This window comes from Meriones unguiculatus, chromosome 9 (genome assembly GCF_030254825.1).
Source record: "Meriones unguiculatus strain TT.TT164.6M chromosome 9, Bangor_MerUng_6.1, whole genome shotgun sequence".
NCBI lineage: Eukaryota > Metazoa > Chordata > Mammalia > Rodentia > Muridae > Meriones > Meriones unguiculatus.
In genome coordinates this window covers 114,721,267-114,748,995 of record NC_083357.1, presented here as the reverse complement: position 1 = coordinate 114,748,995, position 27,729 = coordinate 114,721,267, and the positions used below count along the sequence as shown (strand labels likewise).

The following is a 27,729-nucleotide window of genomic DNA, read 5'->3' as shown; positions in this document are numbered from 1 at the left end:
GGGTGAGATGGACTCTAAGTAGTTTTACTGTGGTAGGTATTCCTGATTTCAAATTATACTACAGCACCATGGTAATAAAGACAGCATGGTACTGGCATAAAAACAGACACATAGATCTGTGAAATAGAATAGGGGACCCAGATATAAGTCCATGCAACTATAGTTACCTGATCTTTGACAAAGATGTAGAAAAAAATCCATATATATTAGTAAAGACACCATATGATGATAGGAAACCTGGATTTCAACATGCAAGAAATAAAGCCAGATTTTTATCTTTCATTCTGTGCAAATCTTAGTTCCAGATGGATAAGTACCTCAACAGAAGACCTAGTACCCTGAAGTTGCTAGAGGAAAAAGTGGAAGTGTGTTTTAACTTCTTATAGGCACAAGTAAGGGCTTTCTGAACAGGACTCCAGTAGCACAGAAAAACAAGATCAACAATCATCAGATGTGATCTCATGGATCTAAAAAGCTTCAGTACAGCAAAGAGCCAGCTGAGCGAAGGGGTGGCCCGCAGAACAAGAGGAAGGCTCTAAATGATCTCCACCAGCTATACCTCTGGCAGAGAAGTGTCAATAACAAAGGCTCAAAAACTAAACAGAAAACAAAGTCCTCAACCAAAAAAAGACCATGAAATTAAACAGAAAGTTCTAGAAAGAAATACAATTCACAGGAAAAGTACCCACATCCTTAGGCATATTCTTTTTCTCCCCCCTCCCAGAAAGGTCTGGCTTCAAACTTTCCATATAGCCAAGGATAACCTTGAACTTTTGATTTTTCTGCCTCTACTTCCTGACTGTTGAGGTTATAGTCATGTGCCATCCCATGTTGCTTTTGAAATGATGGGGATCAAATCCAGGCATCACAAGGACTAGCTAGGTAAGTATTCTACCAACTGAGTGAGCTGCATCCTCAGGCAGCTGGAAGGTGTGTGCCTGAAGGATATCACATAGGTGACATCCCGTGCTTTCACAGAGGCATGGAAAGTGAAGGCCATCACAGGACAGAGCAGTCATGTTGCCATGGAGGAGAATGATGTGACCACATCTTTTGTAAGAAGAGAGGCTGCCACATGGAGAGATCTTAATGACTTCAGTTCAAAGGCAGAATGTAGGAGAGAAAGAAGGAAAGGGTTAGCTCAGAGGAAAAACCTACCTCTGACTCGGAAGGAAAAAGAGGTGTGTCCTGGAGTACCTTTCCATACAGTAGGGAGAGCGAGTCCATAGGCTAGCTGGCCATCTCAGTGGTTCTGATTCTCATAAAGGCACACCGCTTCTCTGTCCTCATTCAGTTAGTAAGTTTATCTGTCAATTATTGTGTACTTACTATCTGCCTGCCCCTAACTCTTAGTTGGTAGAGAGATTAATTAAAATCAACTTTTATACCAAGATGCCTGAGATAAAGGTAAACAGACGGAAAAGGATAAAGACCAGGAAAGAACGTCTGAGTTCTCCTTGGCTGTGAGAAAGGAGCATTGCTCAGAGATTTGGGAGGTCTGATCTCTTGAGCTCTGTGGTCTGTTATTTGAGTATTCTGAAATAGTCTAAATGGTCTTTAACTTGTCTCATCTAACACTGTTGGGATGGTGCAGCTCAAGGAAGCTGTGAGTAGTAGCAGCTGGCAGGACTCCTCAGTGCTCCTGGTCCGGACTGATGAATAATCACCCTTACAGAGTTTCCTTCTCCAATATGGAGTGCCAGAGAGATAAGCGAGCTCTGCACATCACTGGAAAACAGCTAAGACCTTTGTTATTTAGTTATCTACAACTTTCTTCTTCATTAACATGACCCCAAACTCTCCTTCTGAAGCCCAAAGTTTGAAGATGTGATATGGTTGTCAAAATTGAAGCTTAAGAATTTTGATGTCCAGTTGGCTTGAATTGTGCCCCTTCGAATTTATATTCTTAAATACACATCTCTGATGCCTCAGAATGTGATCTTTTTTTGGATGCAATTCACTAAACCAAGGTGATACCGGAGTAGGCTGGGGTCTTTGTCTAATATATTGGTGCCCTTATAAGAGGGGAAATCCAGATGCAGAGACACAAAAGCAGAATGCTGTGTGATTCCAAGCTCGCTACTACCAGAGACTTCCGGAGGGGCTGGGAACAAATCCTTCAGAGACGTCATCCCACGCTCCCAGCCGTTCAACCTGAGACAAGAAAACTTTCTCTGTTCAAATTACCACTCAGTTGATGGCTCATTGTTTCCGCTGCCATGTTACACAATTGAGATGATTTCTGTGGCCTCAGACTTCCTTAGCAGAAATGGATCATCTAGATTACCCATGAGCCTAGAAAGTTTATCTGTTATTTTCAGTACTATGCTTGAGTTTTAAGCACTTTACCTGTGACAGCTCCTGGTCCCATGTATCTTACTTATTCACTGGCTGCTGGGCCTTTAGAGAGGAATAAATGTTTTCATGAGGAGCCCATTCCTCCTCCATGACAAGAGGGCTCCAGCGAGTTCTGGTCCAGCCTTCAAGTCACTGCACGAGGTGAGGCCCATTTCCAAGGCCGAGTTCACTTCCATAGTGCTACGATCTCATGGCTATAAAATATTGTGATAATATGCATGTCTTTATAACGTGATAAATCAAAGCCTAAGAGATTATCTTGGTTTATACTACTTTTCTGTTTGTTTTTCTTTTTTTATTATAGGATGCTTTTAAGAAATGAAAAATTCATAACACTAAAATTTGCACATTCTATGCAGCTATCTGTCATGATCTACAAGAACATAGTTCTTTTCTATGGCTTATCAAATGAATAGAATATTTAAGAATTACCTTCTTGGCAGCGCTGCTAAGGGGAAGTGATCCAAAAGCAGGCAACGGAGTCCATGTTAGAAACAGCCCCTCCTCCACTCGCCAGGTGCCCCATATGAAGACCAAGCTGTCCATCAGCCACCCATGTGCAGGGGGCCTTGGTCTAGACCATGCATGCTCCTTAGTTGATGGCTCAGTCTCTGAAAGCCCTCATGGGGCTGGGTTAGTTGTCTCTGTTCGTCTTCTTGTGAGGTTTTTGTCCCTTCCATGTCCTTCTATCTTCACCCTGCCCCTCCCCCCCCACTTCCACAGGACCCCTGGAGCTCTGCCCCATGCTTGGCTGCAAGTCCCAGCATCCGTCTCCAGCTGTTGCTGGCTGGAACCTCCCAGAGGACAGTCAAGTTGGGCTCCTGTGTGTAAGCAGAGCAGAGTAGCATATTAATAGTGTCAGAGGCCAGCTCTCTACCATAGGGTGGGTCTCAGGTTGGGCCAGTTTTTGGTTGGACTTTCTCAATTTCTGTTCCTTCTTTATCCCTGCACTTCTTGAAGGCAGGGTAATTTTTGCATCAAAGGTTTTGTTGGTGGGTTGTTGTTCCCCTCCTTCTGCTAAGCCTTTCTGGCTAGGAGGTGGTTGCTTCATCTCCATCCCTTCCCCCTCCCCACCAGTAGGACTCTCAGCTAGAGTCATAGCCATGTCCTCCAAAGAGCCTACCCTGTCCCAGGCCTCCAGCTTGACAAAGAGACGTCCCCCTCAGTTTCCCTTCTTGTCCCCAGCCCTCTCACCTCCCACCCGTTTTCTCCACATCTGATCCGCACTCTTGTTCCCCTCCCCATTCCATCTCCTCTCTCATCCACCTCTGCTGTCTGTTCTATTCCCCCTTCTGCATGACATTCAGGCACCCTCTCTTGGGCCTCCTTGTTACTTAGCTTCTTTGGGCCTGTGGATTTGTGGTATGGTTATGTTGTAACATAGGTGTGATTTCTACTGATAAGTGAGTACATACCATGTGTGTCTTTCTGGGTCTGGGTTACCTCACTTAGGATGATCTTTTCTAGTTCCATCCATTTGCCTGCAAATTTCATGATTTCCTTATTTTTTAATAGTTGAGGATATGCTCAGTTGTGATGTGACTTGATGTGCTGGGGAGGGTTGATAAGAGGGGAGGGGCCTCTCCTTTTGGGAGGGGAAGAGAGAGGAGAAAAGGGAAGGAGGAGAAAGGGGACTGGGAGGACAGGAGGGAGGGGGCACCCTTGGGATGTAAAGTAAATAAACTGAAATAAAAAATACATAAATAATAATAACAATAAAAAAAAAAGAATTACCTTCTTGGAGCTTGGCTGGAGGAAAGTAGAGAGGAGGGGGCAGAGGCCTGCAGGCAGTGCTGCGGGGAGGGGGGGCTTGGGGCTGGGACCTCGGGGTGAGCGCTCGGGGCGGGGCTGCTATTAGCCTCAGCCGTGAAAGGGGTGGGCTGTCATTGGAGGTTTGCTGTTTTGTCTAGGCTGGCCAGCCAGGAGCTTTCCAGATTCACCATCTCCCAGCACTCAGGTTATATGCCTGGCATTTTACGGGTGCTGGGGATTCAAACTCAGGTCCTTATGCTTTCACAGCAAGCAAATACTCACGAAGTCATCCCCTCAGCTGTTCCTATGCAGGCTTATCCGTACATTTGTAAGTCAGAAATCCTGTAGTGGAGTTGTCAAGGAGAGCGGAGAGCCTCCTGCAAATGCTGGGGCATATGCACTGGAGCCGGTTCAGAATGGGCCAAAAGGGGGTTCTCTCCCTCCCACAGATCTGTGTTTTGAAGCAGAAGTCATTCAATTGCATATCTGCACCACTCATTAAATTGTAGAGATGCAAGTAAAAACCACCCAAACACTCACGGGTCAGAGGGCTCAAAACCACGTGACAGAATGAGCAGTGAAGGGCCCACAGGGTTTAGGAAGGGTGGAGCGTGAGTGTGAATGTGCAAAGTTTGAAATTAGAAAGTGTTTTAACACCTTAGCACAGCCTTCAGGGTGGACTATCAAAAGTACATAAGGAAGGGAAAAACTGACTTCACAGCCTGTTCCTGACACTTAATTCCTCTAAAACAAACAAAACAAACAACAAACAACCAAAAATTCCTCACACTACCAGAAAAAGAAAAGAGCTTAGAGGGAGAAAGCAAAACCCCTTGAGGACAGAGGTCCAGCATTTAGGAAACAATTTGGACCCAGGAGGAAAACAAGCTAATCTCACAACGCCATGATGTGCACTAACTACAGAAGAGATAGAGGACATCAGACAGGGGAGTCGGTCCAGCCGGGGGCTAAGACATGGGGAGGATTTTCACAGTGAGAGGCCTGTGAGAAAGGAGCAGGCAGCTTGCTGACAACAGAAGACAGACACGAGTGTTTCCTCTGTGTTAATCTTAGCGACAGTCCTAGGACACTGACTGTCCTGGTCAGTGCCTCACCTGTGTCAAGCCATCCTTTCCGGCTTTACGTGAGGGGAAGGCTTGCATTGCCATCCTAGCTGTCAAAGGCTTGCACCCTCATGTGAACCACGTGTGTGTGTGTGTGTGTGTGTGTGTGTGTGTGAATATTCTCGTTGTCTATAACTCATTGCCCTTGACATGCATCCAGTCCTGAGGGCAGCACAGTGCTACAAGAGGAATGTCCACAGAGTGTCTTTTTAAATGGACTATGGCCTCAGCTGTGAGAAGGCAGCTTCTCCTGCTCTTGGGTCACTTATCTCTGTGAGGTGTGATGACGTCTCTCCACAGGGTTTCTTTATTTTCTTTCTTAAACATTTTTTAAATTTGGAAATGACAGGATTTGCCAAACTAAGCTTCCAGGAGAAAAATATATCCAAAAGCACAAAAGAAATCCGTGTTCAAACACTGGCAAGTTTCCCTGGCTTTCAGAATATTCTTTATAGGAATTTTTGATTTTTTTTTTATATTCTTACTGGCAAAAAATAGTTTTGGTATACCCCATGCTATGCCCCCCTGAATTCTGCTATTGAGTGCCCTGCAGACTTTCCCTTTTGTGATGAGTGACACAGTGTTGTTAATTGCAATCCTTTCAGATCCTTTGTCTTACACCTGCAATGCCCCATCATTTACACCCACCTCAGGGGCCTTTCTGAATTCCTTTCTAAGTCTTGCTAACAAACAAGGGTTCTGCTAAGCATTTATCACTCTTAGATTTACACAGAAATCTCTCTTGTGTGTGTATATATACACATCTTATCTTTCTGCCTCTTCTGTCAGAGTCTGAGCCTGCTCCACAACGCACAAATTTACAAAATGACAAAATAAGAATGGACTAGACCCTGAGTGACTCAGCTGTGTATTGTGAGGTCTGTGGGTCTGGAACTGTCCTCCCTGGCTGAAGCAGAGAAAGAAACACCATATGGAGATTCACAAGGCTGGAAGGTTCAATATAAACTGGAAACGATGAGGAAGCACCACTTTCTGGCTACTAGACAGGCAGAGAAATTCTTCCAATGAGAAGTGTATTACATGATTTTATAAATATCAGTGTCATGTGATACTTCATTAGAACAGACTTTAAGGTATGCTGGCATCGTGACACCAAGGGTGATTCAGTTTATGAGGAGCCTTTCTCTTTCTCTCTCTCCAGGATTTCTCTGTGTAGCCTTGGGTGTCCTGGACTTGCTTTTTAGACCAGTCTGGCCTTGAGCTCACAGCGATCCACCTGCCTCTGCCTCCCTGAGTGCTGGGATTACAGACATGAGCCACCATGCCTGGCTCTGGATAGCTTATTCTCAAACGTTCCTTTGTCTTCCTTCTTCAGTACGTCCTGTTGGGTAAGCATCAGCACGACAGGCAAGTTCCCTATTCTCAATTGCAGTCAGCCTCCTCTGCTGAGGGAGCAATGTTAAAATAACCAATTTCTATTAGAAACGCTTAAGTTTCAGAGGAATCCTTTAGATTTGTTTGCTTGCTTGTGCACAGACAAGGTCTCAGACGGCCCAGGCTGGCTTGGCCTGCTCTGCAGCTGAGGATGGCCGAGACTACTGCACCTCCGCACCCCCAGTGCTCAGTGGTGCCCCACCATGCCTGGGTTATGAGGTGTTGGGGTGGCACCCAAGGTTTCACGCGTGCCAGGCAAGATCTTTACCAACTGAGCTACACCCCCAGCTCCTCCGTGTGGTTTAAATGAGATAGTGGAAGGTAAAAAGCAAGTTCTTGGCATAGAGTAGGAGACTAAGAAATCTAAATTTCCTGAGGCTGGAAAGATGGTTCAGTGGCTAAGATCACGTGGCTACTTCTGTGGAGGACCTAGATTCAGTTCCTGGTATCACCATGGTGACTCACAACTGCCTGTAAGCCCTGTCCCAGAGGATCTGATACTCTCCTCTGGCTTCCATGGACTCCTGCATGGACCTAGGGCATATACATTCATGTAGGCTCACACACACATTAAAAAAAAATCCTAAAAAAAGCTTTTCTTTTTTTGAAGTATTACAATCAATTCCTCAGACAAGATAAATATTGTAAAGCAGCATTTTGACAAGATCAGGACCTTGGGGCCAGGGAAACACAGTTTTCCTCCTGCTTTGTTAACGGTCTCCACTTCCTCTTCTATAACACACATAATAACCAGCACTTACATGAGCACTGTGAAGAAGCCGAAAGCGTGCTCTCTGAAGGTAGCGTGTTCAGGCTGAGAGGCGCTGCATGGACGGCAAAGGGCAGCTTCTCTCAGGAGCTGATGCTGTAGTGATAGGAAGCAGGGGAGCATATTTCAGGCAGGAGAAACAGCAGTGCAAGGGCTAAGATGGAAATGAGCAGGTCCATCTAGACGATCGTCACTGCAGTACTCTGCCCACTGCAGAGGGGAGAGAGAGGCCGGCAGGGGAAGGGTCTTCTAGTCCAGCAATTCCCAAAGCATCTATGGACAGTCTTGAAAAACAGTTTTAAGGCTAACATGGGATCTAATTGCACATCGTCTCTGGGCAAATGGCCCCCCTACATTCACACCTGACTGAACTCGCACTTGAGCTTGTGGCAATGCCAGGCTTCTAAATGCTGAATCCCATTCTCTGTCCTCATGTACTCATTGGAATGTAGGCCAGCAACACAGGGGTTGTGATCTGCTGACCACTCTGAGAAGCACATGGAGAGATGTCTGATTTCACTCTAAGTGCTTTAGAAAGTATTGATGGGGAAGGAAGAAAGAGGAGTCAAGGATTCAAGGACTTGGAGGTCACTCGTAGGACTAAAGGACAAATGTGATGAGATGGAAACATTTGCTTTGAAGGATTCTAGACCTTCGGGAGGACTGGTCTGGGAGGAAGCTGGCTGTGAGTCTGGGCTTCACTATTCTGAGCAGGGCCCGGGAAGTAGTTCTGGGCTCTTGTGACAGCCTTTGTGTAAAGCTTCAGATTGCCTGGGTCACCTGGCATGTTCTGCAATGAAAAGGAGACAAGAAAACCTAGTGAGAGAAATGCTGAAAGTCCATCAGCTTCAGGTTCCCAGAATTTGGGCTGTGGCATCTACAGAACTTCACCACTGCAAAGAACACAGATGGAAATCCCCCAGCCTCCAGTGGTGCCAGGAAGTTCATGAGGTGGAAACAGATAGGATGCATGCGGTTCAGAAAGCATGTAAGCCCGTCCAACTCTTAGGTATCATGATTGCAGTAGAGTCAAGTTTCTTTGTGTTGATGGTGTCCTGGATTGACTTGTCACCCTCCAAAAGATATATGTCTCAGATCCTACAGTTAGGAAAAAGACCTTTTTTTGTGGGTGTAATTGCCTTAGGCTGAGCGTATCCTGGGCTATCCTGTTGCTTCATTATCCCATGACCAGTTTTTTTTTTTTTGTTTTTAGAAGAGACAGACTCCAGGGATACAGACATGAAGAAGAAAAATACTTGGTGGTTATGGCAGGGGCTGCAGTATGGCCCACTCAGGAACAGACACACCAAGGGCAGTCAGCAGCTGGCAGAAGCTGCAAGGGACAGGCTTACCATAGGACTGAGAATTAATGAGACATGCCAGTGCTGTCAATGCCTGGATTTTAGACCTTGGTTGTCCAGAAATTTGAGAGAAATGTCTATTGTGTAAGATTCTCAGTTTGTGGAAATTGACTACGACGGCCTAGGAAAGGAATGAACGTGGTCTGTCAGCTTGACACTGCTGCAAGCCTTCATCCTCATACTGTGGCTTGCTGCTCTGGCTGTGCAGTAGAATCAGAAAGCGAGCTCAGAAACTGCTGATGTGAGTCTGGGGGAGATGGTGTGGCCAGCAGCATGCTTGCTGTGTAAGCGTGAGGAACCCAGTTCAGGTCCCCGGCACCCGTGTGAGGAGCCAGGAATTGTGACACACCCCTGTAATCCCTGCGCTGGGCAAGGCAGGAAGAGGGGGTTCCCTGAGGTGTGCGGGTCAGCCAGGCTACCAGCTGGTTCAGTGGGAGACTCTGCCTCAAGGAAACAAAGCAGAACGTGATTGGGGAAAACACTGTGCCGATCTTTGCCTCCACTTGCACATACATACATGTACACATGCCTTCCAAACATATATACTATAATATATGTTTGTGCATGCACGAAGCATGCACACATGAGTGAGCCACCCCATGCACACACAAATTTACACGGCTGATGCCCTGTACGTATTATCACAAGTCCGATGTCCAGAACTCTGGGGTACAAACTACCATTAAGTTAGTCACAGCTGAACAACACAGAGGTAGCACAGAAGGCAGGCAAAGGGATACCTTTATACCTTTGGACTTTCCCCTCCCTCCCTTCCTCCCTTCCTCCTTCCCTCCCTCCCTGCCTTCATTCTTTCCTCAAAAAAAAAAAAAAAAAAAAGACAGCATCTATGGCAGGCCTTAAACTCACTGTGTAGAGCAGGGTGGCTCCAGCTCACACAGATCCACCTGCTCTGCCTCCTGAATGCTGGGATCAAAGCCGTGTACCGCCACACCCTGCTCTTGTGGACTTTGCGCAACCTTAAGCAGTCCTTTGACATTTAGTGTTAGATACGTTACATCCATGTATAAGGTATTCTCAGACCCCGGCTGGAGCAATTTTAAGTCAGCAATTTGTATAGCTCTCACAGCACCAAGACAGCCCCCTTTCCACGATGAAGGAACAAATGCTCTGACTGATGACCACCATTGCCTGTCTGCACATGCCCATGGTACCCCAGAAGAAGCATGGGGGGTGGGGAGGGCATCCCTTCCTGGATTAAAACCGGATGAAAACTCCAGTGCAACCAAAAGATTTCCTTGCAAGCCCCACTTCAGCTTGTCCCACGTCCTTCCTTCCAGAGAAATGATGGCAATTGTGAATCGTCGGTCGCACACTCTTCCTGTTACACTGACATGCTGGACAAGAGAAGAGGCCGTTATTATCTGGAAGCAAGAGGATTCCTAACTGTGCAACAAAGCAGTTCCTTGTATGGATGTTCCTTAATAAGTGTTTCTTTATCTGGGGGGCTGCGTGATCTCCTGTGGCTGTCTCTCTCCCATGTCAGCGAGCAGTCATGAGGGAGCAGCCCTTGGCCAAGCTCAGGTCTGTAAAGCGCCTTTGATGGAATGCTCACTGCATCTATTGACGCGGTGGGAAGTCTGAGGTCACAAGCTTGGCTGAGACACATGAGCCCAATAAAGAGGCTGGTTTTGGCCTCCTGACACAAAGCCAGACACTTTATCAGCTTCATTGTACACTTAGGGTCATGTGTTAACAAAGAGGATTTCTCCAGTTATAATCCCCCTAATGATGGCTTCTCCCAGCCCTTCCCCACCAGGCCCCGTGGCTTGGCGGGCCAGAGAGAATAAAGGCAACACGGTGCTTGGCTTTTGAACTGAGTTCAAGGCAATTAAAGTCAAGGGCTAAGGAGAGCAGGAGGAGGCTTAGAAGCAGCGGCATAATAGGCACCATGGCTGGAGCGGTCTGTAAATTAGCTCAATTAGACAGAGCCTGATTTAACGGGGAGCACTGGCGAGAAGCCCTCCCCTCATTAAATTTGATGTTACAGGAGCTTCTGATGAAATTAAATTTGTGTTAGTTGTTTGACTCACATAAAATAGCATGTGCACAGGCATGTACACGTGTGCACACATGTAGGTTCTGTGATTTAGGTGAGAGTCTTGAGAGGAGAGAGGAAAGGGATCGAGCTAAAAAAGAAAAGGGAAGAGAAGGAAATTTGAGTGAGTGACTGCTCCAGAACTTAGTAGCGGAAGACAAGGAGAAAAGCCAGACAGAAAGCAGGTGGGAGGCCTGGCCAGGTCTTCCAATTAAGAAGGCATGGGCCTTGTGCGCTGGGGGCTTCTGCTGGCTTTGCTGGGTTGTGGAGTTCTGCCTGGGGTTCGGGCTCAGTTTCCCCGTGTCTGCATGACCTTGAGTGGTGTGCTGAAGAAAGAGTGCTGCCCGCCTCTGGGCTCCGAGTCAGCCAACATCTGTGGCTCTCAAGAGGGCCGCGGGCAGTGCACAGAGGTGCAAACGGACACCAGGCCCTGGAGCGGCCCTTATATCCTTCGAAACCAGGATGACCGTGAGCAGTGGCCGAGAAAATTCTTCAACCGGACATGCAAGTGCACAGGTGAGGCCCTACCAGAGCCAGCTGTCACCGTGACCTTGAGCTTGCTGGGGACTCCGAGCTGGGAAAGGGATGCTTTCTGAGGGCGAGCTGAGGCTGCTGCACGCTGTTAGGCTAGCTCTTTTTGGTGGTGAGTCCCTTCAGCAAGGTGGACAGATTGGACACATCGGTCACACCTTGTACGTGTACTTACGAAAACTAAATCAACATACGTGGCCACGCCTGATTTCTGAATGCTTGCCAGCATACCTTCGGCTTGTTTGTTGGGAGGGGAGGCTACAGAGATGGAGAGCTTGCTTTGAAACTAGAACAAGTCTTTTCAAGATGGATCTGGCCTCTTCTGCAATGGGTTCGCACTTGCTGAGGCTCTGGGTGCGGCTTGGCATCCGGCAGGGGGAGAGGAGGCAGGTGCTGCAGAGCTCTGCTCTCAGCATTTCTCAGGGTTTGAACAGACCGCAAACAGGGTCCATCGGCCTTGTTCAAGCCAGGACTGGACTGTAACTTTGCCAGAGTTGGGAAGAAGATGGGGCAAAGCAGCTTCCTCGTTAGTGAGGTGATATTAGGGACCAGCAGCTTCCTTCTACCAATGTCTGAATTCCAAATGAGCAATATCAGACCTTCCTTTACAACCAGGGTCTCTCCCAGTACTCATTTCTATGAAATCTCCATTTTTTTTCTTGGCTCCTCTGGGGTTCTTAAGTCTTCCTCTATCCTGATTTTTGGCTCCCAGAAACTTTGCACAACTGTGGGAAACACTCAGTCTGGCAGGGCATGTGAAAAAGTAAAAAACCCGCAAACAGCCGCTCCAACAAAGCCCTCAGACACCACTCCTCAGCAGCCAGCTGCTCATGGCTTTCCCTTCTGGCATAGTTCTGTCTTCTCACTGTGCTGCTGATACAGGAGAGTACGAACGATCCAGCTGTGTCAGGGTCTGATACCGCATCACAAAGGGAGGGCGTGAGAACTCCCCAAATTCTGCCCTTATGGTTTTGTTATAAAATATGTCCTATTATGAAGTTCTGAGATATCAAGTGCTCCAACACTGAAGTACACCCCAGCCCTTGTAATCATAAATTATGTGATTCAAAGGAATTTTTACACCCAGGTTGCTCTAGATATTAATTGTGACAAAAGTTATGATAGCATATTTTATATGTATCATCCATTTTTTTCTCAGCCATTAGAGCATCTGCTTCAATAGACATTGCTTTATAGGTGTTCAGTCCTACAAGGGGCATTGGATTCCACACTTGCAGTATGGGAGACCACAATAACATGGGTAACCTTTGTCTTAATCTCTGAAGTCATCTTCGGCATGACTTTGGCATGTTTCCATGTCAATAGGCAGCAAAATGCTGTGTCTTTCTAAAGCCGAGCTTCTCTGCATTGGAGTCCTGGGCAGAATGCTTTAGTAAGTCAGGTAAAACAGCTAACTCACTTTATTCCATCTTTGTAGTTTTCATTTGGATAGTGAGAGCATGTTTGCTTTTCAAAAGCAGAAGTGGGGAGCAGAGGACAGAGCAGAAGAGAAGGCGTCCTTGCTAGGCCTTTCTGTTGGAAGTATTTTGAATATTCCTCAAGAAGGGACAAAAACGTGGGTCAAAAAGAGCTACTTGGAATGAAACAGAGGCAATGGGTCAGGCGTCAGGTGTGTCCTCAAGCTTCAGATGTAGAGCATCACTGTTCCAGACCCCTCTCAAGGGGCACAGCCTGCATCTCCAGCTGCTGACTAGCCATGGCCATCCTCCGGGGCCTAGCTAGCCTCCGGCCGGTGGTTTATCTCCTCTCTATGACTTCTTTGTCTTCGGCTTGCTCAGGACCATTGCTTGTTCTGTACTGTGTACACACGTGAGTTAAGGTTGCCTACGATGTGCTGTTCGTAAGAGGTAGTTTGATATATATACAATTTAATAAGTGTGTATAACACGTAGTCTCACCTTCCATGCTCCTCTCTCAACAATCAAGGTAATGCGTGTGTCCGCCACCTCCAAGAAGTCCCCTGAGTTCTTGCTTTTTTGGTTTTGCAAGAATACTGACCATGGGCCTCAGCTTGGTAGCACATTCCTAAGTGCACAGCAACACAATATGGAGTGGCTCTCCGGAACTTACTGCCACGAGTGACTGTAACTCCATACATCTCCCCTCCCTGCCCACAGGCCTGGCAACCAGGCTCTTGTCCTTCCAGTAGCTAACCACTCGAGATGCCTCAATTGGAGGCCCAGGCATCACTGTACAATGGAGATTTATCTCACAGAGCACAACTCTCTTGGGTCTATACACAGGGTTGTAAGAAGTAGGCAATGACCCCACCATCACTTTTTCTTTTGTCAATTTACTATTTTTTTTTTTTTTTTGAATTCTGGGTATTGAGTCTAGGGCTTACACGCACTGAGCAGACGTTCTACTGCTGAGCTACATCCTCAGTCTCCTTTAGGCCCCGTTCTTGTTGTCTGGGTGGTCTTTCTCTTCTCCCGAATCTCGAGACTCAAGACTAAGTCTTAGATGCTTGCAATGGAAAGTTGCTTTGATTCCCTAGTTGTCGTCACTCGATCACTTGTGAACTGTTTCAAAGACAGACACATGTTCTTCTATTTCCCCCTCTTACAGAGCAAGGGATTCGCCTGCCTGAGTACTGTCTTTGTAGTTTTCAGGTGCTCTGTGGAATTTTACTTGACTTTTCCCAAAGGCCCTTGGCTCTGGGAGCTATCTAAATCACTGGGACTCTCTTGGTCAACCTGAAGTGTCTAAGAGATAGAAATTAGTGTCTGGCCAGCAGAGTGCTGGGGACTCTGCATTTGCTGATTCATTGAGAAAACAATGACTCCACGCTTTCCACTGCAGGCTGGAAAGAGAAGACTTAGCCTCGTAGAGGAAAACTAAAAAAAAATTCAACAAATTCCATGCCCCAATTCTCTAGAGAAAATGTCTCTATTCTCTACTGGGCTAAGTTAAGAGCAAACTGCTGAATGTGACTGTCAGAAGGAGCCAAGCTCCGGGAAATGCCGGCGTGGCCGCGGTGTCCTGCTCACCTGACAGTCGCCATTTATGAGCAGATGGCACTTGCAGCTGTGTGTCTGGGCTTTTGAAATCCTTGGGCACCAAATAGTTTTTGAACAGTTGGCTGAGAACTTCTTGTTTGTACAAGCGACTAAGTGCCTCATTTTCCAATCTCTGAAATGGGGATAATGATGAAACCACACTTGTAAAATCCTTTTTGAGCCCTGCAGATGAAAGAATCTGCGTGAGTATAAAGTATTGTTATTAAAATAATAGAATCTCTAATTAAAAGGAATGGGCTGTGCCGAGTTCCTCGTAAACTGGGTAATCGCGGTCGTTAAGCTTACTTAGTCTAATAGCGCTCTGAGCTTGAGCCTAGCAGTGCATGTAGGGACTTGTGTGCAGATGCTCTCTCTCCTCCTCCTAGCTTTAAGTCAGGAGAGCAGCTTGACTCTTTAATTTCTGCTCAAGGATGATTTCACTCAAGGCGGTACAGATTGGAATCATCCCTTCCCCCACTTTCCCTGTTTCCCAACAACAGCAAAAAACCCATAATCTTCTTTAATGTGTCCCACTTGTATTTCTTACCATGAAGGAGAGGAGGAAGTCATTTAAGCTGGTGCTGATTCAGCCAGGAAAAATGGAAGAGAAACACAGCATGTTACATTTTTTTTTGTAGCTGTTTTCAGTACTTTGATTAATTCTTTAGGCCAGGTCTGTCTGTAAGCTAAAAATAGAAAGGACCTGATGTACACGTAGAAAAGAAATATATATATATATATATATATATGTATATATATATATATATATATATATAAACTGAGTAAACTTCTGGGTTGTAAATGATAAGTAGCAAGTATTTTCTGGTGAGCGGTTGAGTGTGTGTGTGTGTGAGATGTGTGTGTGTGAGAGAGAGAGAGAGAGAGAGAGAGAGAGAGAGAGACTCTACCTCCATTCCACTTCTGAGCTCATTGTATCTGGGAAGCAGTGTGGGTCTTCTGAATCAGAAATGCTTCTTTTGTCTTTTGTCATCCCACAGAACTTGGTTTCTTTCTGTGTTTATTTTTCCTGCAGTTACAGGTGTGTTGCTGTCTCACGGAGCTCACGTGCTTCTCTGCTCTCTGGTGGTGCCTAAGTTATGTCTGTATTCCACAGTGCCTAACAAATGGCTCTTTTCTCCAATTTTCAGTGTTCCTTCCATCACTAACTCACATGGCATTTATTTACACTAAGTGTGTTGAGCCCATGATGTGTGGACATGGCAACGGACACAGTGTTCAAGGGTTCGCAGTAGGACTACGTGAGGACAAGGCACAGCTCTGCCACTTGAGAGGTGGAATTTTCCAAGACTAGCAACAGCAGCACTTAACACGGAGCTTGTGCCCCAGACACAGTTCTCTGCCTTTTGTAACAGGACATTTATTTTTCACAACAGCTCTGTGGAGAACTCTTATTTTGACATTGCAAGCTCAGAGAGGTTCAGCTCAAAGCCACGAGCACTGGCAACTTGTCTGAAAAGATAAAGAGCTGTGGGGACAGAGAAAGGCATTTTGAAACTCATTTTAAGACTTTTTTAGAGTAAATGATCTTTATTTATCCTTTGGCAACTTCATATTTGTGCACTTCACACTTTGATCTTATATACCCCAGCTTCTAGGAACCCCAACTTTTCTCTCTTGCTCTCCTTAGGAAAGAGTATTCTTTCAGAACAATTTTAAGTTGAGATAAAAATTAAAGGAAAAAGTACAGAGATTTCCCACATATCCTCTTCCATATGTGAGTCCCCTCAATTTCACACCCTGTTTACTTTTGACTAATTAGGTTGTAGACATTCTGTAAATTATGTGCTGCAAAACTAAACGAGGAAGACAGCTGTTGATGATAGTGTTTCCAGGCATGGCAAAGCAGTGCTGTGTAGACATTACCGCGTAAGCTATGAGTAATTCAAGTTCTACATCAGGACTGCAAGAGTCAAAAATATTTTTGTCTTTTAATGTAAAAATGTATCACTGTCCCTGCTATACAATTTAAGTGTGTTATTTCTTGCTATTTAAGAATGCTTTTAGGATTGTTTTTGGTCTACAGAAAAAGCAGAAAGAAAGGATTGAGGTGATGGCTCAGCTGGTAAAACATCCGTCAGGCAACCATGAGGACCTGAGTCTGGGTCATCAGCAACCACGCAGACAGCCAGGCTCACTGTGTACTTAAAAACTTTTACTACTGCTACTATTATTATTATTTTACTTTTTAATGATTTTTATATTTGTAGGAAGCATTAGTGATATAAACAGAAACCTGGAGACCTTGTTTTATGACTTTTTTTTACTTGTTTTATGGTAGAGACTATTTTAATTAAGATAATGTAAAGCCAGCTATCTACTTTAAAGTGTTAAAACTTTCAAGTGTGAGTCTCTGGGAAGTTCCCTGTGTTCAAATTTTTTTGTTCTGTTGCTCTCCTTGTGGAGACCCTGTCCTCTCCAGCTCTTACTATTTCCCACTTCTTACATAAAATTCCATTTACTCTGCCCAACAGTTAGCGATACAAAATGAATAAAGTGTAATTAATAAAAAAATTAAAAAAAACCTTTCAAATGTGGATCCTGGTGCCTGTCACTTGGAGCTTTGTGACTGAAGGCCTTTCATTAACGCCCAGCATCATGAGCTGGACTAAACTGTCTTCCATTTCCCTCAGGAAGATTTATTTTTATTTTGCATCTATGAGTATTTGCTGCTTGCTTGTGTGCGTGCGTGTGAGTGAGTGCGTGAGTGCATGTCTGGTGCCTGAGGAGATTGTGGGGCTGGAAATGCAACTGCAGCTGCCTACAGTTGAGAGCTGCCGTGTGCATGCTGGGAATTGAACCTGGGTCCTCCGCAAGAGCAGGGATTGATCCTAATCTCTGAACCATCTCTCCAGCTCTCCGTGTGCACTTGGAATCCCAGCGCTGGGAAGGTAGAGGCAGGGTAGTTAGTTCTGGAGCTTGTTGGTCGGCCAATCTAGCTGAACTGGGGAGTCAGGGTCAGTGAGAGAGTGTTTGAAAAATGAATCAAGAGTGACAGAACAGGCTTGATGACTTCTAGCATTCCCATATGCACACACACACACACACACACACACAAACAAACATACTCACACACACAAACATACACACACACACAAACATACATACTCACACACACACGCACACACACACACACACACACACACACACTCAGTGAACAGAAAGCACACACATCCTCTGTGCAGCACTGTGGACCTCACATTGGTCTTGGTGTCTTTCCCTTTGGAGAGAGGACTGTGCCCTCTCTGAGTAGACTTTACAAACAGCTGCAAGTCTGACTGACCCCTCAGTTGAGTAGGAAGTGTTCTTCAGACATAAATTATTATTTAATCACTTCTCACAAATTAAAAATAAAAAGGTATTTGTGTGAATGATACCCCAGTGGTCGTACTGAGAAAGAAAGACTCTTTCTCTTTCTGTCCTGTTGATGGTGGGGGTGGAACCCACCCCTGAGCCAGCCTTCTTGGTGGTTCAAAATAAACACGTAAATATGGCAACTCCAAGTGGCTGAGGGAACACGGCTCAAGTCCTTCTGACTTGCTGGCGGTGCAGCTCAGTGGGGAAGGAGGAACACGAGGATCCTGGGAGCATGAGAGGGAGGCCGAGGCTGAGCAGGGAGCTCCATCGGCACACGGAGCCACCACTTTCATCTTCTGGAGAGAGGTACTCTGATCTTCTTGTGGGAGGAATGGCTGAACTTTCTAACGTCACCACCTGAGGACTAAGGAGTCGGTTATGCCTAAAGCGCGAAGCCCACACGGCACCCTGCGATGGCAGGTGAGAGAATTTAGTCTTAGTCCCTACTCCCCAGTGACCCTTTAGAGTCCGCTGGCTTCCTCTTGTCCCCAGGGTGTGAGAAAGTAGAGATGTTTGTGTGCAGACAGCAAATTCTGAAGGACTTGCACGTCTTGACATCACGGCAGCTAATTCACTTCTATGATTTGCTGAACGACATTCATTTTTGTATTAACATTGTCTTCTTTGTGCAACAACCTAGCACTTTCAAAGTTAGATGCTGCCCAAATGCTGGGAGTCAGCTCGTTTGTATTATCATTATAGTCATTATCATTTTATTCTTATTACTATTATTCTTACTATTTTCCAGACAGGGTCTCTGTAGCCCTGGCTGTGTTGTCCTGGAACTGGCTATGTAGACCAGGCTGGCCAGCCTCAAACTCACAGAGACCCACCTGTGTGTGCCTGGGTGCTCTGACTGATTATTAAGCCAAAGGATGCACCTTTGCTGTCCAGTGGTGTGGGTCGGCATAGACATTAGAGCTTAGCAAGGCCGGCTGGGGTGTGGAGCAGACGTTAGAAGAGATAGCTCAGGGACACCCAAGAGCAGGCGACCTCCTTTGCTGGGGCTGCTGCAACAAACAGTGCAGAGTGTGACAGAAGGGACAGAAGTTATTTCCTGCTACTTCAGGAGGAGGAGGCCCGGGCACAAGGCCCCAGCGGGGCTGGTGTCTTCCGAGCCCTCTCCCCTTGGCTTCGGGACCACCTCCGAGTTCTCATGGGGTCTTCCCTCTGTGTGGGTTGGGGGCTGCTCCAGTGCCCTCGTTTTTTCCTTGATTACCATGTCGATAACATGATTTTCAAAACTAGACAGCGCTGAGGCTCTGGGTACAGAGCTTCCTCCTCCTCCTCCTCCTCTTCCCTCCTCCTCTTTTGGGTTAACAATAGATGAATGAATGAATGAATGCATGAATGAATGAATGAATGAATGAATGCATGAATGAAAGAAATGATTTCCCTACAGGGCCTCCCGGAGGCCCTGCGCTCTGCCCTGTGCTTTATCACCCCGCCCCGCCTTTCCCCCTCCTCGTCTGTTCTCTTCCATTCTACCTGGAATTCCACCTGAGAATTTTCTCCCAAAGCGTGTCCCCTCACCGCCTCTCCCCGCTCTTCGCGAAACAGGGAACTTCGCCGGGTATGACTGCGGAGGCTGCAGGTTCGGCTGGACGGGGCCGGGCTGCGACCGGAAGAGGCCTCCGGTCCAGCGGAGGAACATCCACGCCCTGAGCGCCCAGGAGAGGGAGCAGTTCCTGAGCGCCCTGGACCTGGCCAAGCGCAGCGCCCACCCCGACTACGTCATCACCACGCAGCACTGGCTGGGGCTGCTGGGGCCCGACGGAGCGCAGCCCCAGGTGGCCAACTGCAGCGTGTACGACTTGTTCGTGTGGCTGCATTACTATTCTGTCCGGGACACGCTGTTAGGTGGGTTTCCCGCATCCTTACGGCCCGTCACTAGAGCCTGGTGCCCGGGTGGGGCTCGGGGTGCGAACTGCCAAACGCCGGTCCCCCGGGGCTCACTCGGGCCGTTTCTTCCTGTCCTGCACACACTTCAAACCTCTCCCGTTCATGCTCCTGGTTCAAAGTCTAATCCTAGCTCTCTGTGAAACTTAATCCTCAAAGGCATGAGCAAAGTGGAGGCAAATTCCTTCTGATTCCAGAAAAGAAAAAAGAAAAAAAAAATCAACTTTGGCTTCAAAGCTGGCTCTGGCCTTTTCTTCAAATTAGAGAATTAACTGAACTTAAGCCAAGGAGCGCAGCATTTTCTTGCTCTGAAACTGCAGCGTCTGGACTGGAAACGCAGGGACTCCTGAACCCACACATCTTTAGACTTTCACTGGAAGTTCACTCCAGTGAAAGGTTGCTCCCTCGTAGGACAGGTGGTTTCTTCCGGTCGCAGTTGTCACCATGGACTTTGATGTGGGTTTCATGGTTCGAACCCAGGCGTCCAGGCTTACACGGCAAAGTGTCTTTACCTGCTCACTGGTCACAACATCATTTTACTCCACACACACACACACACACACACACACACACACACACACTGTGGTCCGAGTGTTCCCTGCCTCCACAACAATAATGAAAAATGACGCTTGCGAAAAACTGAGTGTTAAAACTGTGGGGACCAGGTGGGCCCAAAGGCACACACTTCTTTAATCAAACAGCTTTGTTCCCAGTTACCGCGGCTTGGGGAGAGGCCACTGGACCGCTCCGCGACGCCTTGATCCATTCTAGATTCCTCTCATAACACTTGGCTGTCTCTGCTGCTGTCCCTCCTTCCGGGTCCCCTCCCTGGGGCCACGGTGGACAAAATCATTGAGCACACTTGGGCTGATACGCTCTCACTGGGCCCCTCACTCTTTCACGCCCATCCCTGGATCCTGCCCTTTGGCATCCCTCTCACTGTTTTGTGTAGAAAACTCGAAACTTTTCTGTAGCCAGGAAACATTTTTCAGAAAGGCTGCGTGGCCAACAGCAGTGACAGAAGCTCTGCTTTTAGCTGCTGTTGTTAAAACCTGCCTCACAGGCCAGCATCCATCTTCCTTTCTCGGTAGACGAGCAGTTCCTCCGGCTCTGCACAGTTACTGGATTCCTGTCATTACTCTGAGGAATTTTCACTTTATGAGAAGAGAGCCTCTCAAGAAGGAAGGAAAACTACAGTTTCTGGCCCTCTCTAGGAAGTAAATTTATATTCGTGTCTGTTGAGCTCTCTGAAGCTGTTCCAGGTGCTTTGAGAGAACTAAAGCAGGATGAAGTTTCTGCATAACCCTCAGAAGCTGCTAGGAAAGGCAGGAAGATGAGCGGGCAGCAAGAAGGGCGTTAAATTGCCCAGAGCGCTTCACTGAAATTGGCAGTTCCAGTGGCCAGCTAAATTGGTTCCAGCACACTTTTTTTCTTTTTTTTCCTTCTCTTCTGGTCTCAGTGACCATGCTTGCCAGCTGGTGGTTCTAGCTGATTGATGGGTGAGGCAGAAATCTCGAAATTCTTTTTGGTTGTATAAAGGCTGCATTAGCATGAAGTGTGGTTGAAGTTGCTACATCATTAAGTAATCTCTCCATTGTAAATTTATGCAATTTAAAAGTGCATGTCAGAAAATCTTTAAAATGCATTTCATTTAGGTCTTAGTGACTGACACTTTTGGACAGCATTTTATTGTAATGCATTGCTGAGTAAAAATTAAAATATGTAACAGGACAGTGGCGCCTGAATGACTTGAGTTTCTGAGCTCTGTTAAAAGTCAAACTTTTGAGAGATGAAAATGACTATTTTGTGCAAGTGTTAATTGCTCTTGAAACTCTTTTATCATGATTCTCATTGTTGCTTTTTAGTAGATAAATAGTTCTTAAACTAAGACACCACAGATTTCTTGCACACAGACATACCATGATAGGGTTTAACTTTGTATGTACTCTGTTCTCTGATCTCTGTTTCTCAACTGCTGTAGGTCCGGGACGTCCCTACAAGGCCATAGATTTCTCTCACCAAGGGCCTGCATTTGTCACATGGCACAGATACCATTTGCTGTGGCTGGAGAGAGAGCTCCAGGTGGGCCAGATTGTGCACTCAGTATCTAAAACATGTTTGCATTTAAGGAGTACGTGATGTTTGGGACGCCTATTTCAGTAGTAGCTAGTCAAGGAAATTAATAACAGCATTTCAGATAGCTTTCCTTTCTTTGCCGAGTACTCAAAGAACCGCTCTCGACAGATTCCCTGTGTGTGATGACCCAGTGTCGTGAATGTTGCCATTCTGTCGTACAGTAGATCCCTAGACAATCGCCTCTTCCCAGTTCTTCCTACTTGCTACTCATTTGGCATTTTTTGTTTTTCTGATGTTACGTGTGAGTGAGATTCTGTTTTTCATCTGGTTTATTTCACTTAGCACAATGCCCTCTAGGTTCATCTACATCATTGCAAATGGTAGGATTTCCTTCTGTATTAAGGCAGAACAATTGTATTTTACATATATGCACGGATGTATATTCAGGCTCACGTATTTATGTGGACATGTGAATATAGCTTTATATATTGACATTTCTTTATCCATCTGATTGGTATTCCTAGCTTGAGTATAAATTTGTCCACGAAGCAGGCCAGTCTTTGCCTGACATGCCTTTGTGTAGCATGTGACATGCCTAAAATGATGGGACATACCTTTGCTTCTAGAGACTCACTGGCAATGAGTCCTTTGCTTTGCCCTACTGGAATTTTGCAACCGGGAAGAATGAGTGTGATGTGTGCACAGATGACCTGCTTGGAGCAGCAAGGCAAGACGACCCAACCCTGATCAGTCAGGGCTCCAGATTCTCCACCTGGGAGATTGTGTGTGACAGGTAATGCAGTGCAGCTCTCTGTTTGTTCTTCCTCTGGGTGATAGACACTATATTTCTTTACATTTCTCTTTTTATGGTACATGGAATTATGTTTACATGTTTCTGAAGGCAGTTTTTTCTTGGAGGTCAGGAATTTAAACACTAAAGCTCTCAAATTAAAAAGTAAATGTATGAAAATCTTATCTGTGAGTTGAGTGTACCTGGGCATCATTCTGAGACCAGGAGCACCATTTTACAATCAGCAGCTCTAGTATTCAGACATTTGCTGAGCATCAAACCATCCTTGGCGATGCAAACCTGCTGGGAACACAAGGACGAATACGATCTAGCTACTCTGCATTTACACAGACCAATTTGTGGTAAATGAATTACCAAGCAGTTTGAGAAGTGCTATAATAGGTGTGTGTGTGTGTGTGTGTGTGTGTGTGTGTGTGTGAAGCCAAGAAGAGAGTCGGGACAAGTCCGAAAGGGTGTGTAGCTGATGGTTCTGAGACAGAAAGGGCTGCAGACCCCGGTTAGGCGTGGGGGAAAGAAGGAGGGTGTGGAGAGGGCAGGTCCTTCATGGGGGAGCATCTTGCGTGGGTCTAGAGAAGCCTCTGGACAGAAGTTGCTGTATCTGGGTCACAGGACCCTGAGGAATTGTGCAGGACCCAAGTACAGACCTTGGGAGGTGGGAAGCTCAAAAACGTCTCTTAATCCTTGAAGGCTTCATGAGCAAATAAGTGAGCCAGAGTCCTGAAGAGTTCTACCTTCAGAGTGTCCTTGGGCTCAGTTCCCTCTGGGAATCCCACCTGCCCTTTAGGAATCTATTTCAGAATCCCCAGGAGTACCTCACACCTTACATGGTACCAAGCCCTACGCACTCTGGCTTTTCCTACTTATGGCAATATCTAATTTATGAATGAGTCGCAGTAAGAGGCCAACAATAGCTAATAATAAGATAGAACAACTATAATAAATTCTAAGTAAGATCTGTGTGAAGATAGACTTGTTTTCTTTCAAAATACTTTAGCTTCTCAGTGCACTGTAAGGACATCTTAGAGCAGAGTTGACTGCAAGTAACTAACCATGAAAAACAAAATTGTCTCAGAAAAAGATTCCCCAAGGGGCTCCTCTGCCTTCCTTCCTTTATTTTTTTTCTTTCCCAAATCCCCATGTTTTTAAACTGTACTCTGCTTTCCCATCCCACATAATTTCCTACATTGGGGCCAGCCCCAACCCCAGGCCAGCATTACACTGGGGTCACCCCTGCCCTGGCCAGCACTGGTCCTGGGTGCATAGATGTTCTGAAGGGCCTGCCCTGGGGTGTGTGTGTATTCTGAGGAGCTGGACACAGGAATTCATCTTCTGTATTCTGCTCACATCCTGCAGTTCTCAGTCAGGCCTCACCTAGTAGGACATTCTAAATACCCTTGCACAATATCACTCATCCCCATAAACACCGTTTTCCACTGTGCCTTTGTCTGTGACATGAAAACAAGTTTCTGTGGTCATGCAAGTCTAAAGGCCATTGAGTTCAAACTGTGTTTTTAGAGAGTACTTGAAACATCTCTTTGCCTCCGTAGATGAAGATGAACATATTCCTATATATCTTGGGGAATCTAGACAGGCCTGACTCTGGGAGTCTTATTTCACAGACCATCTCACTGGATCACACATTGGGAAATGATGCCTTGGGAGGTCTTCTGCTGGCTGATGTTTGGGCCCTGACATCCTCCATCTTTGCATGTGTTCTCCTTCTATTCTCAGTCTCCAACTATTTTCCCTCATTCTTTGAAGCCCCTGCGGTGCTCTCTTAGAGCCCGTGTCCACCCATGAACTAACACATCCGCTGGTGGGATTCCAGGCTACCTTCAGCCTCACATTAGTTCCCAACTGTCTGCACACAGTTCCCAATCTGCTTTTTATTTTCCACTTTCAAAACTTATTATTTTGCAGCCTAGAGGGAAGGCTTATTGGTTAAGAGTACTTGAGGAGAACTGTGTAACTGAAACTAGAGTTTCAGTCCCTGCACACACGTGATAAGCGGGGCATCCCAGGCAGGTCTGTGAGCCCAGCTTCGAGGAGGTGGCGAATAAGAGGCTTGCTCGTGCTAGCTGGCTTCCTGCCAAGGAAATGTGACCCTGTTGTAGAAAATGAAAGTAAATGGCTAATAATGTTTATTATTAAAGCCTGTAAATGTTATAGTGGTATTATCTAACCTGATAGATTTTAGGCAGGGCAGATGCTAGCCTCCTAAACTACCCTTTCTCTCACTCCCACACCCCATGCCAGCTGCTCTCATCATTGCTATCTGGGCCACTTCCCATCCACAGTCCATAAATACTTGATCTCGTTTCTCCTCTGGGATGTTTCTCTCCATGCCACGCCATGGTGGCTCGGCCTCCTTTTCCTTCTCCTAAACCTCTCTCCTCCTTTCTTCTAGTGAGCCTCTATTCCTCCAAGCATGTGAGCCTTGGCCATGCTTCCCTAACTTCTGCCCTGTCAAGGATCACAAATGTCATTTTGGGGCATGTGTCTGCTTATAAAAGACAGCAAGCAGACCTCAGGGGCCAAAATAATTAACAATAAAATACTGAGCATTAGACCATGTCATTACATGACCCCGCAGGTTTGTGGACACCCACACACATGTATGCATACACTCACATAAATAACGATATGAACTAACATTATTATTTTAATTATATAAATTACGGGGTATAATAGTGATAACCGTGTATGTGTATATGCATATGTATATGTATATGTATATGTGTATGTATATGTGTATTCCGTGTAGGACATCAAATCAAGGTATTTAAGACTTTCCTCACCTTAAATATTAAAAAATCTTATTACTACATTTTATTTGTGTAATCTTATCTGCTTTTTTCTGGCTTCCTGTTTGTCTCCAGTTGGTCAAAATGCTTTCCCCAGCTCTGCACAGGTATTCCTCACAGGCTTGGTTCGGTGTAATGGAGATAGTATGTTCTCACCGCCTTGCTTGTAAACCCTGTTCCTGTCTTTTGAACGGGATAATAATTACTATCACCTTTGCTCTTGTACTCATGTTTTGGGCACCCACATATTTGAAATGTCTCTGTTCATGATTACCTTTAAGGGTAATATAATTTTTTACACCCACTGGACCTTGTAAAGTAGCTAATGACCATGACCCTCACTGATTTTCTTGGATCAAATTCATGATACCAAGTTAAGACATATTGTTTTTAAACCTGTAAATCTAAGCTTGGATGACTACAACCGCCGGGTCACACTGTGCAATGGAACCTATGAAGGTCTGCTAAGAAGAAACAAAGTAGGAAGAAATGGTGAGAAGCTGCCGACCTTAAAAAATGTGCAAGATTGCTTGTCTCTCCAGACGTTTGATAACCCACCCTTCTTCCAGAACTCTACCTTCAGCTTCAGGTGGGCACTGACCTCTTCTACAGCACCTCAGACCAGCGGCCCTCAACCTTCCTAATGCTGAGAACCTTCAATACCTTTCATGTGTGGGGCCCCCAGTCATAAAATTGTCTTTGTTGCTACTTCCGAACTTTAATTTCGCTACTGTTAAAAATCGTAATGTGAATATTTTTTTGGAGATAGAAGTTTGCCAAAGGGGTTGTGGCCCACAGGTTGGAACCTCTGCATAAGCCTATCATACTTGTAGTAGTAATGGGACCGAAAGGAACCCAAGTATTGGCAAACACCTGCAAATCTAAATATTAGAGAAAGTCTTAACAACAGGATAAGGAGGGGCTGCTGTTGAGAAATGTGCTCTTACCAATGCTGTAGTTTCATTAGCTTCTACATAGGCTGTTCAATGTCATCCTAGTTTCTGATTTCATTATACATACAGGCATTAGCTTAGGAACCAAGGCACCTCACTAACTATCATACTTTAGTAATGTTCATAGTCTTCATCATTCACTTCTTACTTAGTTCCTTAAATTTTGGCATTAGAAGTTCATCAGTCACAGATCTTAGTACTGGTGTTTGACTTAATACTGAGAGTTTTTCTAATTTACCTCAAAGTATTGCACAGCATAATAACCTAATACTTGAAACTTTAATACCAACCAACAGTTTCCTCTCATCATAAAGGAATGGTGCTAAATATGTATGCAAAGAAGGTTTTAACAAAAACACATGAGGTGTCCAAGAAATAGAAGGTGATCTGTCCTTATCTCCACAAGCCCCACACCCCATTTATGTACTGCATAATCAACTGTACCAGCGCTTGGAGCTGGTACTGGCCGTGGACAAGGCCCTCAGAGTGGTGTCAAAAGTAGGCAAAGGGCTGTAGAATAGTGGCACACATCTTTAATCTATTTCAATGAGAAATACGAGTGGAAGAGTCTATATTGACTCAAAATTCATTTACTGAACTCAGCTCACGTGTGGGGAAGGATAAAGGCCCTGGCGATAAAAATATGAAGGAAGCACAGTCCCTGTCTTTTAAGGGTATAGAAAACAGGAATAAAGGTAAATAGTTATGCTGTGCACAAAAGAACCATGTAACGCAGCAGGGGCAAGGGCAGCATTGGATGAGCACCTTCTGTCATGGGAGATTGGTACAAAAGGCTGAGGTGAGAGAGGTGGTAGTCAGCAACAGACAGGACCTCTCCCACCCTTGTCCAAACATAGATTAGAAGATGCTGGGAGTGTTGAGACCTTGGCTGAGCTTTATGAACTCACCCACATTCTGCTTACTCTCAGGAATGCTCTGGAAGGGTTTGATAAAGCTGATGGAACACTGGACTCTCACGTCATGAACCTTCATAATTTGGTTCACTCCTTCTTGAATGGAACGAATGCTTTACCACACTCAGCTGCTAATGATCCTGTTTTTGTGGTAAGTTCAGAGAATCAGAACATATGGAGCTGTGTCTACATAACCTACTGGATCCACTGGCTTTTCTGTGCAGTGATGGTTTGGTGACGCTTCATTCTATGTCACAGTATGGTCTCTGCATATATACATTGATTTTAATCCACAGGGAAGTATAGCTAGGTAGCATATGAAGCCCTTACTCAGAAATCAATCCTTCACGAATGGTTGGATATAGATAAACTTAACCAGGAGTTCACAGTCCAGAGGACTGTTAGCAAAATTTTGTCAATAATCTCACAAAATGTGTATCATAAACTAACATAACTGATTTTCCCTGGCTAATGAGTAGTATTAAAGACTGTTAACTCACACAAACCACCTTCACTTTGTTGCCTGAAGGA

The 27,729-nt window shown here is 45.7% G+C and overlaps 1 protein-coding gene and 1 long non-coding RNA gene across 4 annotated transcripts in view; one reads left to right on the top strand and one right to left on the bottom strand.

Moving 5' to 3' along the window:
* Positions 1–1,031: 1,031 nt before the first annotated feature.
* LOC132656533 (uncharacterized) lies at positions 1,032–19,340 on the bottom strand. Its single transcript, XR_009594311.1, has 6 exons — positions 19,230–19,340; positions 14,914–14,947; positions 14,358–14,549; positions 7,391–8,188; positions 4,393–4,561; positions 1,032–3,179 (listed from the first exon to the last, which is right to left on the bottom strand). It is a non-coding gene; the product is annotated as an uncharacterized LOC132656533 (long non-coding RNA).
* The window catches only part of Dct (dopachrome tautomerase), a 35,546-nt gene continuing 18,001 nt past the window's right edge, over positions 10,185–27,729 (top strand). Inside the window, exons 1-6 of one of the 3 annotated variants that reach the window (XM_021663324.2) lie at positions 10,478–11,331; positions 19,302–19,601; positions 21,622–21,722; positions 22,343–22,509; positions 25,741–25,920; positions 27,214–27,349. In XM_021663324.2, coding sequence (XP_021518999.1) covers positions 11,037–11,331; positions 19,302–19,601; positions 21,622–21,722; positions 22,343–22,509; positions 25,741–25,920; positions 27,214–27,349 — 1,179 coding nt within the window. In that variant the 5' untranslated portion in view covers positions 10,478–11,036. Of the gene's footprint in view, positions 11,332–17,940; positions 18,162–19,301; positions 19,602–21,621; positions 21,723–22,342; positions 22,510–25,740; positions 25,921–27,213; positions 27,350–27,729 lie in introns of those variants that run through there. The other 2 variants (XM_060391598.1, XM_021663325.2) reach the window with 2 other exon arrangements.